The sequence below is a fragment of the Chrysoperla carnea genome, chromosome 1, assembly GCF_905475395.1.
Source record: "Chrysoperla carnea chromosome 1, inChrCarn1.1, whole genome shotgun sequence".
In the NCBI taxonomy this organism is placed as follows: domain Eukaryota; kingdom Metazoa; phylum Arthropoda; class Insecta; order Neuroptera; family Chrysopidae; genus Chrysoperla; species Chrysoperla carnea.
The window spans coordinates 14648963-14662145 of record NC_058337.1 but is presented as its reverse complement, the minus strand read 5'-3'; the positions used below and the strand labels follow the sequence as shown (position 1 = coordinate 14662145).

The window sequence follows — 13183 nt, the reverse complement described above, 5'->3', positions numbered from 1 at the left end:
AACAATTCCTTTTTATTTATTTTTACAGATCCGAATTAAAATTAGAATCATTAGAAGATGCCGTTGTATTGGAAGATCCAGAAGATGATATATTACATGATAAACGTGGATGTCCTGCTTATGTTAGTCCTGAAATATTACGCGCTGGCGCTCATTATTCGGGTAAAGCAGCGGATATGTGGTCGTTAGGTGTTATTTTATATACCATGCTTGTTGGAAGGTTAGTATTATTATTGTTCTTATTAATTTTGCATATTCATTTAAAAAAAAAAAAGGTCAATGACGTAATTTAAGTTTGGTCATGGTTGTATGCGCATGAGTACACATTGAATATGGATGGAATTAAATGCAGTTAGATACGTATTGTTTACTGCATTTGGACTAAGTGTGAGATATCTGTTTATGTGTACAGTTAACCTTGTAACAGTTATTTTTTTTAATGAAAGATAGGGATGCTTTAATTTGCCACCAATCAAGTGTCAAGATTTTATTTCCATTTAACTCATATGTACGTATAGAAACAACAATGTTTCAATAAAGAAGTCAAATTAAAAACTAAATAAGTAGCCACAGAAAGAAAATACAAAAAACAGTCAAAGTTCGGAAAATTTGAACAGTAAATCGGGTTTGAATGCGGTTTTCGGCATTCGATTCGTTAGAGCGTCATTTTGTGAAATAAATAGATTTTTAACAAGGTAAAAATATGCAATTTGCATAAATAATATGCATTTTATAACTGCATTTTAAATTATAAATATACTAAAATCACAATTCGATTAATCGTGATGAAAATGACTCCAAACTTGTTACTCGGGGATCAGAATTTATTTCCGAGATACCTGGTGCCCAGGGCAAACGGTATACCGAGTTTTCGGAAAATTCGTTATATAATCGGTTCAAACTCGTTACTCGGGGTTTTTTTGGGTCGCTTAACACAAATGTGACTTATTATTCAAATTTTTCGAACTTCATTACATTGTTTCTGCGACTAAAGTACAAGTCTTACATTGTCAAGTTATAACAAAATTAAAATTGAAAAAATATATAATTTTTAATTGCTTCATAAATACGCTCTTATTTCCTTAAATACAAAAAATGCAGACAAATTTTCAAGTGATATTATCAATTTAATACTTTTCAAAAGTTGAGACGAGAACTTACTATTCCTTATTATATATTTTATTAAAATGCATCATAACTTTTTATACGAAGTACGTGATTTATTAATAACGCCTTAAGTGTATCACATACGAGAGTATAAAGCCCAACAACAGTAGCCACAAATGCAATACAGAGTTCACAAGTAGGCGTTTTATATTCAGCAATACAACTTGTATTTTTTTTATTTTATTTTTTATACATTTTACATTTTGGTTTAAATGTCTACGATATTTCATCTTTGTTTAATTGTAGTTTGCATTCTTTTTGCATTTGTCTTGAGGAGTTCATTGTCAAAGACGCGACGTAAACTTTGAAAAGAGAGTTCACGTTTCTTCTTATATACAATCTCGATAAGTGAATGGACTCATAAAAAAAATATCGCATTTACAAGAAGTAGTCGATGGTTGTGGTAGGGGTCGCGGGGGTGTGTGTGTCCAGAGGATTATTACGATCGAGAAAGTATTCAGGCATATAATACGATTTAAAAAATAATGATGGTAAAAATCACATTTATTTTTACGATACGAAATCTACAGGGTGGCTTTCTTTTTTTTAAGTTGACATATCCTTGAAACTCGAAACATAATAATTGTTATTGATAAAAATGCTTCATGCAAAACATATTGGGTGTATAGGCGCACATCTTGCGATGACATTAAAGTTGATTTAAGTTTTCAAGCTCACTCTACTCCATATTGAAAGTAATCACTAGACGAACACTTTAAATTAGGAAGTTGTTATTGATTATAAAAGTTACATTTTTTGTTCGAAACATTTGTCAGCAAACCGTACAGTTGAGGCAAAAACGGACTGAAATTTTTTATTCAAAATCACTCTTTCAATATCCAATAAATCCAATAAAAATGGTTTGTTTTTCTGTTTTTGTTCAAACGCAGAAAAAACTAGATTTTTGGTATCAATTTCTGTCTCAATTATTCACTTTACAAACAAATGTTTCATACAAGAAATATTTGTGTAATTATAAAGAACAACTTTCATATTTAAAGCGTCCATCTAATCTTTGTCAGTTATGAATCAGAGTTTGGTTCTAATTTAACCTAAAAACTTAGATCGAATTCAATGCTGGTATAAGATGTGTGCCTTTGTAACTAACATTTTTCTTTTAAAGCATTTTGCTATATATATATATAAATCAACCTGTATATATATATATCTATAACAATGTTTAAAAATAAATGTATTTATTACTGGTTTTACCACAAATAAATTACTTCTTAAAAACGTTTCAAAGAAAATAAATTGTTTTTCTTATCATCTTGAAAACATATATAAACAGAATTCCTTAAAAGGTTTTCCAAATTAATTTAGCAGAAAAAAATATTCTGTAATAATCCAAAAATTCCAATTAATGATTAATCGGTATTTATTCTCCCCACCAACGTTTCTATGTCAGTTGCAAAAAGGATTTTAACTTCATTATTAATCATTGGTAGCAATTTTTTCGGAAAAATGAATTTATGAAATTTTTTCAGATATTCTAATTCAAATAATTTTACTTGAAGTGTACAAATTCCAAATTCCAAAGCTTGTCGGATGTAACGCCTTAAATTTTGAACAACCCTGTGTGCATACAAATAAAAAAATTTAATATTGAAAAAAAAATTTCAGCGAATAATTTTTACAGAAATGGTTTGGTTCATAAACTGTATGTATAAAATAAATTCAAAAATAATCGCTGTCGTTATAAATATTTAAAATTTATGATCGTATTACATAAAGCGGACAGACAAACATATACCTTCGAAACAGTAACTACCTACAAAATAAATATATAAGAGATAACGCGTAAAATTATTTTTATTTTTTTTTTAAAACAAAGGTTCGTTTAAAGATTGTGCATTTTGCACCTGTATCGAAATTTAAAATAGGCTCAACAAACCAGTTATATGATTTTTTGTGATTATACAAACCGTGAATGTAACCTTTAGAGGCTAGATCCATAAATTTATGATAGAATGAAATTATTGCTAATATTTGAATTTAACTGGTAACGCGTATCAAGATATTCTAAATTTAATATTTTAATATTGATAAATTTGTATAATAATTTATTTTCCAAAACTTAGACTATGATAAATATTTCAATTTTGTTGAGAAAATGTAAAATTTAATCTGATTATTTAGCTACTGTAAAAATTTTCAAAAAAACATTTTTTTAAAATATCTTAAAAAATGATATTTTGATTTTCGAGATGAATAAAATAACTTTTTATCAAAATATAAAAAAAGTATGCCTACCTGCGTTAAAAAAATCGTCAGTGTTTTTTTAAGAAGGTTGATTCCACCAACCTAGCGATTTATTTAAATTGTATGTAATCAAGTTAAATAGTTTTAGTTAACTAAATATTACGAAGCAACTGCCATCTGCCCTAAAGTAATTTTTTTTAGTTTTTAATTTATAGCCTTTGATAATTTTTAATTTTTTTTCAAAAATTTGATATGGGGATGACATTTTTCTTCATGTAATTATTCTTTTTTATTGCTACTAAACGAATTTTTATTCGATTTCTTTATGAAATTAGTTCGATTTCTTTTATGATCAATTTTTTAAAAATAGATTCAAGTTCTTTGGTTTTCATATTAAATTTTTTTGTGTATGAATTAATTATTCATTCAAAATACTTTTTAAAGGGTTTAAAAAAAATTATTGATCGAAATAGATTAACATTTATAGGCCCTTAAGATAATTAAAAATTCACCTGTTTGTTGCATTGGTGAATTATAAAAAATAGTCAAGTCATGTATTATACGAGATCAAACAAGGTTCCATACAATTTTTATAATTAAAAAACTATTTAAGCCATCTTTAATGATTTGACCAAATATTTCGGCTCAAAAAATGTTTTAAAAATGAAAACTTTGGTTCAAAAATTATTATCCGATTTTTGAAATCCGATTATCCGTTTCAAGGTTGGAACAAGGCATTAACACCAATTTGGAGAAGAAATATCTGTGTGTATGAAATTTGATATCTACTTCATTGAGGTGACGATCGAAACGTATTAACGGCAATATGATCCGAAAATAATTTCATAGCCTTCCGTCGAGTCGTTTCGAGTCGGTCGAGTTTTTTATTTATTATTTTTATTATAACTCTTTATAATACTGGGAAATTATTCGATTGGGCCTCAAGAGTCGCACCAGTCACACCATATGGTTTAATTTAGAAATAATCATCAACTACTATAAATCTCTTGGAATAATTTGTCTAAAAACTTCCATTCTAGTAATTTAACTTCTTCAATACTTATTTTGACTAAAATTTTGAAAATTAACCTTGTCTTTCTAACTTTTTACTTGATATATCTTTTAAAATAAGGAATACTCTATCTTAAGATACTCTAAAAAGATGTTGAACCAACGAATTTCCAAAACGGGATCCTTCCTGACTTTGATAAATCTTTTCAAATAAGGAATACTTGATTTTGATCTAAAGATACTTTCAAAAGTTGTTGAACCAGAGAATCTCCAAAAGGAGATCCTTCCTGACTTTGATGTATCTTATAAAATAAGGAATACTCGATTTTGATCTTAAGATCCTTCCAAAAATATAATAATACTTTGAAAATATCGTGTAGGGCTAAAAAAAAAAAGATACAAAAAAAACTAAGATATAAAAAAACAGGTAACAAATTATTTTGTAACCAATGTTCGTGTATTACACCGTCAAATTTATATTGCATTCTGCACCTGCCCAACATCTGTGCAGACTGCGTTGTGCTGATGATGATTGGAGAAAAGGGTTAATCAACAAAAAATAAAATTATTACTTAGGGTGGTATTATCATTGTGGTGGATCCCATCAAAATGATGCACCTTAAATTAATAACAACCAAGCCATCTATATTCTATATATGTACGTTCAAATTCACCTGCTCTCGGTTGGACATATAAAAAAAGCAATAATCTGGTAGCACAATCAAATTTTATATCAAATCTTTTTTTAATATTTTTATTTAAATCTTTGACAATAAATTAATAAGGTTTTTTAATAGGAGATTTAGTGTCATGTTTCAAGTATGTGTTGAAATTCGATTCTCTAAAACCCTAAGAACAATAATCTTAAATTGATTAGAAAAATGAAACTTTTTTGTAAATCAAGTTTTTTTTATATCCAGAGATATTTTTAAATCGACGGGAATAAAGAAACCCAAGATTTCAATTATGCCAAGTTAAGGATGTATGAACATGACAACAATGTTTGATTAAAAGGCCCAAAATTTTTATTGGTCGACTTTAACTCAAATAGTAGGTGATTAAAATTTCAGCTAAAGTATCCATGCAAATTTTTAAGAAAATGGTCATTGAAAATCGATATAAAATGCATTTTTCTTAAGAAAATATCTTAAAAAAAGTACATATTTTGAAAGTTTTTGATAATTTTCACTTGGAGCGAATGGAAACAAATAAAAAAATTACTTTTTAATGGAAAAAAAAATCCCCCGACAAATTTTTAAGATACCTTTAGAATTCTCAACTCGCATTTGAAACATATCTATAAACACTTTCCATTAAATTACCTTTTTCCTTATAGTTTTTTCTAAACTGAGCCGATTTTGAAGTTTTTTCAGGTACGAAACCTTTAATTTGCATTTTAAACATAGTTTAGAACACTCTCCATTAAATTACCTTTCAAACGAAACAAAAAAATAAAAATCGGTTCATGTATTTAGGCACTACGATGCCACAGACAGACAGGCTCACACACATAGCGGTCAAATTTATAATACTCCATTCTTCGTTCGGGGGTTAAAAACCAAGTGTCTCCATCCATATAAGGGATGTACGAGCAGGGATATTTAGAGTTAATTATTTTTATCTTATTGTCACTTGAAATTTCTTGATTATACATCCTTAACACATTAAATCAGCCTCTTTTCAAAGCTGATGGGTGCATCATATTTAGTATTTTTATGTGCTGAAGTCAATATTTGAAAGTCTTGCTTGACTTGTATAGCAAAAGCTATTAATTTTTTTAGGTGGAAATTCCTGAAGAGTATTTACAAATTATTTCATTTTAAAGCTTTATTTGTTTAAAAACCTCGTTGATAGTAGATTTATTAAAACAAGACGTTATTGAAATTATTATAAACGGCTTTTCGAACATGATAACTATAAAGAAAAGTTAAGTTTTTGAATAAATATGTTGTTTTAATAAAATACTTAAAACGTGGTTTGTTATTTTATGTAACTAATGATGCACAACTGTTTCTTTAAATTGTTCAGTTAGATTCGATAACAATAGTATAGGTAATATTATAATTAAAATATGATTACAATTCACCTGTTACAACGTCCACGCTATAAGAATTATTTCTCAAACAACTTACAAAAAATAATAACATGTGGTAAATTCGTTACAAGATGGAAAAAATAAACACTTGTGTCTTGTATATGTTTTTTTCTTATGATAAGAGGGTTATATGCAACGCGCAATGGAATAACAGAGAATCTTCTTTGCATATTTAAATATTCTTGTTCGGAACATCAAACCACGCTGTTTGTTCGTTTTTTTTTCTTACTTCTAAAAAAAAATTAAAGGGGTTGTGATCGTGAGAATTTTTAGGGCAGGAAATTCATCAACCTGTTCCCATATTCTTAATCATTTAATTTTAAGGGTTTTATTATAATTTCTATATTTTTAGGGTGTCTTATTTTTTTTTTTATAAATTCACGAAGAATATTTAACGATGCGATTAAATGTGTTGTATGCAAAATGAATATGGAATTGTAACATATTTTTACAATTTAAGGACGCTTCCAAAAAAATGAGTCTAAGAAAATATTTTAGACTTACATTTCAAACTTTGAGGGTGAATTCTGTTAGAACTTGAAAGAGTTTTTGAAATATTGAAGACTAAAGATTTTGAGAAAATCACTTATAGAAGAAATAACACATAAATGCCATTCATTTTATCACTTTAAATGTATTTTATGGATAAACGTGTGTCCCCTCCCCCCTGGCTGGTTATACCTTTCTTTATAGGGAAATATTTGTCATGCTTTTAACCATTGAATATTAGTTTTCCAAATTAATCGCCTTGTTACATAATAAAGCATACTTTTAAAAACACTTCAATATAGGATTTATATGTTAAAAACGCAAAAACAGCTTTAATCTGTAAATTTAACACCGTAAGCGAAAAAATTAACCTGCTTATAATTATGGCATTAATGAGAATACATATACATGATTTAAAGATGATCCTAAGAAAACAAATTTTTTGTGAACGTCCTTAAAGATAATTACTTCATCTGACACTCTTGTTTCAGATAAAAATTAAAACTCCAATGTATTTTTTAACAGAAAATAATGTTTTTTAATATGAAAACTAGAACATAGCACTTTTGAGAGGGGACAAAATTTAATTTGTTTAAATTATGCTAATGAATGCCTGTTTTTTATCGATAATACTGAGTTTTACCGAAATCAATCTCCAAAAACGGTAACTTTTTCTTGATAACTTAAAACTTTTAATAATAATATAGGTGGTACTGGCATAATTTGAACAATTGCAATATAATAAAAAAAAATTTATCTTAAATTAAAACAACACGAGAACGAATTAAATTAACAAACAAAAGAATCCATAATTATTTATACTTAAAAAACAATTAAAATGAATTATAAAAATAACGTAACATAATTTTATTTAGCTGTTCTTGAACTAAAAAAACACTTAGAAAATTTTGTAGGTCAAATTTATTATAATTGAAATGATTTTTCTAAAAAAAAAAATAATAAAAATATACAAAAATATTGAAGTAAGTAATTTTTGTATTACAAAAACAAAATTACCACTATAATAAAATCAAGTAAATTTTTTTTTTAGTTCAGTATTAAAATCGTTTTATTTAAACTTGTTGTCCTTGTTGGTTTTTATTTAAAAATAACATACAAAAATTGCAATTTTAAATGAATGTTATTATTAAATCAAAAAGGATTATTTATTTTATCTCTGTATGCTATGCTCTCTGTATTATTAACATTTGAAAAAGTCTTTTTTTTTTTGTTCATTTGACGTCAGATAACTTAATGTGTTGTTTTTATTTTACAAGTTTTAATCATTCGTCCAATTTTTTTACTGAATAACTAATAGGAAACAAATTATTGTTATTGCGTAATTTCAATCTTTTCGAAATATAATAAGACATATTATGTAATCATTTTTGTAAATATTCATATCATAAAAATATGATTAATTATTACTGATAATTAATTTTTTCGCATGTCTGAAATGAATGAAACTGCTCACATTTTGCAAAAAACCTGATGGAATGTGTTTCTTAAGTGTCAAATATCATGGGTAAGGCATGAGTTAGTTGCACAAATGTTTTTATTTGTTAATAAACAATAAACATTTAATTCAATCAAACGATCAATGTTAAAGTTCACTTAGTAAATAGGCAACTTGTATGACATAAATGTGAATTGTTTGTCAAATAGTCGAAAACTATTATACATGTATAACGTATACGTAATTCAAGTTGCCTATTTTTTAATTTTGTAAGTCAACTTTAACATTAACCGTTCCATTGAATTAACAATTTGTTGTTTATTAACAAAAAGAAATATTTGCGCCACTAACTCATGCCATACTAATGATATTTGACACCTAAGAAACACATTCCATGAGATTTTAGCAAAATGCAGGCGATTTCTTTCATTTTTCTTGATTTGTAATCATATTGGCCGTAGACTAAGCCTCCTTTCTTAAAGAAATAACACATCATAATTTTAATAAAAAACTGTTTCTTTGAAATACAACTTAAGCTTGAAACTATTTTGTTTTATTCAATTTCCTTTTTATTTAATTAAGTTTAACTTTAATTAATAATGTTTTAATGGCTTCTTTACCATACTGCATTGACAAAAAATTTCTTACCGTGTACAAGTCGTATAACACACAATAGATTAAATGCAAGTATGTAATTTCAAACGCTTATTTCATCATTTATAAATAAAAATTTTACGCATTTCAATTGCAATATGTGCTATGCTGTCGTGTACAGTTTTAAAAATAAAAATTAATTGTCAGAAACATACCGCAAGTCTTACTCACACACATTATAAAATAGAATTATTATGAGACGAAACAAATAAAAAATAAAGTAAAAATATTTTGAATGAGAATTTTTTTTAAATAAAAGTTATCTTTTATTAAACATTTGTCGTCAATAGACGATTGTGCGCGAAACACATACAAGAATTAAAAATGGAATTTTGAGTCAAAAAACCAATGTGTATATGTTTTCTTGAAGACAAGTTTACAATAAACTTGTATGCGTGTTATTATTGCTTGCGTTACTAGACGATGATACATACTACATACACATACCTACATTCAATACAGTTTTGTTTTTTAAATAGAACGAACGTCTTTCTGATCATTGAAAAAACAAACGGTCTGGTTTTCCATATAAAGAAATTTAAAACTATATATGCTATAAAAACTTTTAATATCTATTTATAAGTTGTTTCATTTTATTGTTGTTTTAATTGAAAAAAATCAACGTACTTGAAGAGTTTCTGTCTCTGATTTCAGTTCTTTTTAGAGTTGTATAGTTTTAAAACAAACATTAAATTTCGAGAAATTCGACACTATTCAATAACAAATTATAGAAACTGGCAGAAATTATTGATGAATCTGTAATATACAAACAACATGACGATATATTCATTCAACACTAGAATTCTAGACAATTTTTAAAAGAAAAAAACAATATCGTTTTATATTACTTAAACAGAGATAGAAAACATACACAAGTAAAATATATGCAATAGAACATACGTGACAGTTTTAGAATTTGAATCACCCATTTAGTATCATTGACTAGTAAAAGAACCTCCTTAATATTGACGACAAAAATAACAAGATAAATATGAATGCTGAGAATATTCGCAAAACAACAGACCTTAACAGTTAAAATAAAAAGATTATTAGATTTTAATAAGGGTCGTATTATTTATATAATTTTGAAGTAAATATATTATTATTGTTATTATTGTAAAAAATAAACCACCATATGGTAAATGCTGTTAAGTTAAGCACTACTTAAAAAAAATAAAATTCTTTTAATATTTTATTTATTTCCTTGACGAACATTGAATGCAGGTGCACAATACAAACCGCTACTAAAAACATTAGATAATCATTGTCTTTTTAAAAAAATGAATAATAAATGAATACCCACTTGAAATTAAATTATTGATAATGGAGGTTATTCCTTGCAAAAAAACTATACACATACTTAACTCACACTTACCATATGACGTTTTTTATTTTATTTTCGCGGTTTTACATGATTAACTATTGTTGTTATTCGACCGTTAAATAATTTTATTAATCAAATTAACGATTGATGTAAATATTACAATAGAAGTTTTTGATTTTTAATCAATTTTTTTAGATTTTAAGGGATTTGTAGCATAGCTCATTTTACGATAAGGAAAATTTTTAATAACAACAATAATAACAATAATAATCGGGTTTAACCTTCATTTTTCATACCACACCTATAACAGAAGCCACTCACATCATTATTTGTAATCTTTATTTATTTCTTAGGCTACTTTACTTTACTTTCTTAGAGAATTTACCGCTCCATTAACTTTTTTTTTTACATTACCGCTGGCTGAATTCGAACCCCCAACCTCCTAGTCAGTATTCAAAGCAAGTTAAGACGCCTCAACAAGCCCGGCTACTAACCGGCTTTTTTTTTAATTGTGTACTACTTTGTTAATGAATACAATCGAGAAATTACAACTCGAGCTTGAAACATGTCTAAGAACACTTTCCAATATATTATCTTTTTCCTTTAAGCCTTCTCCAAATTGAACCGATTTTGAAGATCATCACTTATTTTTTAGTTGTTTCGGGTACGAAACGCTAAACTCGCACTTGAAACATAGCTAAAAACACTTCATTAAATTACCTTTCAATATTGTACTCAACTCTATCGCATATCAACTAATATTGTTATTGTAACTTAAATAATCTCATTGGCTAATAAATACTTATATAAAAATGTTAATTTATTTTAATTTGTATGAATGATTAATTAATAACATTTTCTTTAATTGTTACAGATATCCATTCAACGATTCAGAGCACGCATCATTATTTGCAAAAATATCACGTGGCCATTTTGTGATACCTGAATGTTTATCATCACGTGCAAAATGTTTAATACGATCGTTACTACGGCGTGAACCATCAGAGAGGATAGCATCTGAAGATGTTCTCTTACATCCATGGCTAGTACGAGAAGATCGTGATACTTATATGAGTAGTAGTAATAGTCGAAATAATGATCAACAAGTTCCCGATATTTATTTTGATGAAGAAGATGATTAAACAAATTTACCACAAGAATATATTAATTAAAAAAAATTATTTAAAAAAAATATACAATATTAGACTGTGATAATTCCTTCCTTACATTATTCCTCCCTTCCATTCTCTTACTCCTATTACCTATTTTTTCAAAATGTCATGAATTTAGATGTAAAAAATTGTTTGGTGTGAGACTTAAGGAAATAGGACAGAAAAAATTAATGAAATTGGCCGTGTTTTTTTAGAGAAGAATTTGTTTTTGAAAAGACAAAAGTTTTTGTTTTTGTTAAAATTTGTTTTTAAGATTTTCGGGCATCAAATCCATCGGAATAGAAAAATTTTAAAAGGAGTACAATAATTTAGTTGCCTGTAATTTATAGAGCTACTATTTTTACGTATTTATTTATTTAAAATGATCTCAAATCAATTCAATGTATCATTTTGTAATTTTATACAATTAATTTTCTTAATTTATTTTCAAAATTATTTATGTGAACAAATTTTAATATATTCAATTATTAAAATTAATTTATTTTGTTAAGTTTGTATTTTGTTAAATTAAAAAAATGATACTAAATATTATTCCGATGGGTTAAATAGGTTATTTAAAAAAAAAAGTTAAAAAAAATTCCTACCGATTAAATAATAAGTTTAAATTATTAATTTTTTTTTTTTTGAGTATATATTTTTGTAAAGAGTTAAAAAAAACGCATCACAATTTCGACAAAAAATATTGTATCCAATTTATTATTTTTTTTCAAGTGCCAAGTTTATTTTATTTTTTTCATATTTTATGTTTTAAGTTGCAATATTAAAAGAAAAATATTTTAAAAAATGTTTCTATGTTATGAGATGATGCAAGAAGAAGAAAGACTGAAGAAAAATTTGAAATTTTTGTGATCCACCTAAATATATTATGTAAATTAATTAATATTTAAATTATTTATTATCGTTTCTTTTTTATCCAAAAATTTCAAATTCATTTTTCTTATCATTAATTTAAATAATTGTGATGCTTTCTCAAAACAACCAATCTCCTATAGATGACGTGTGAAGTTATGTAAATGTACAAAAAAAATTAAAAATAATTTAGATTAGGTGATTTAAATCCTAATTCGTCGAAAAGAATTCGCATTTAATTTTTTTGCTGGAATTACTTTGTCGGTAGATACTGAGAATGGAAAATCCAAGTCGAAAATGATCTTCATTAAGGATGTATAAGCATGACACAATGTTTGATTTAAAGCCTCAAAACTTTTTTATAAGTAGACTTTTCCTCAAAGAATATGTGGTTAAAATTTCAGATAAGATATTCGTGGAAATTTTTAACAAAAAAATTATTGAAAATCGATATAAAATACATTGCTCTTATGGAGAAATATTAAAAAACAACATATTTTGAAAGTTTTTGATAATTTTCACTTGGAACGAATGAAAACAAATTAAAAAGAAAAAACTTTATAATAAAAAGTAAACATATTAGCAATGGCATATTTAGGGTTGAAATTATTTTTATCTTATTTTCATCTTTGATGATGAATTTTGTTATAACTTAATGAATGTAGACGAAAATTATGAATACAATTTTTCGATATCAGCCTGGGTTGTCCAAATATCAAAAGCTGAATACTTAAATTTTCAATATTTTAAAAATTATACCATAT

General features: G+C 26.2%; 1 protein-coding gene across 1 annotated transcript in view; it reads left to right on the top strand.

The window, feature by feature from the left end:
• LOC123300141 (tribbles homolog 2) overlaps window positions 1-11763 on the top strand; it is an 84827-nt gene extending 73064 nt beyond the window's left edge. Inside the window, exons 4-5 of the mRNA XM_044882635.1 lie at window positions 29-220; window positions 11273-11763. Coding sequence (XP_044738570.1) covers window positions 29-220; window positions 11273-11540 — 460 coding nt within the window. The 3' untranslated portion in view covers window positions 11541-11763. The remainder of the gene's footprint in view (window positions 1-28; window positions 221-11272) is intronic.
• Window positions 11764-13183: the final 1420 nt, after the last annotated feature.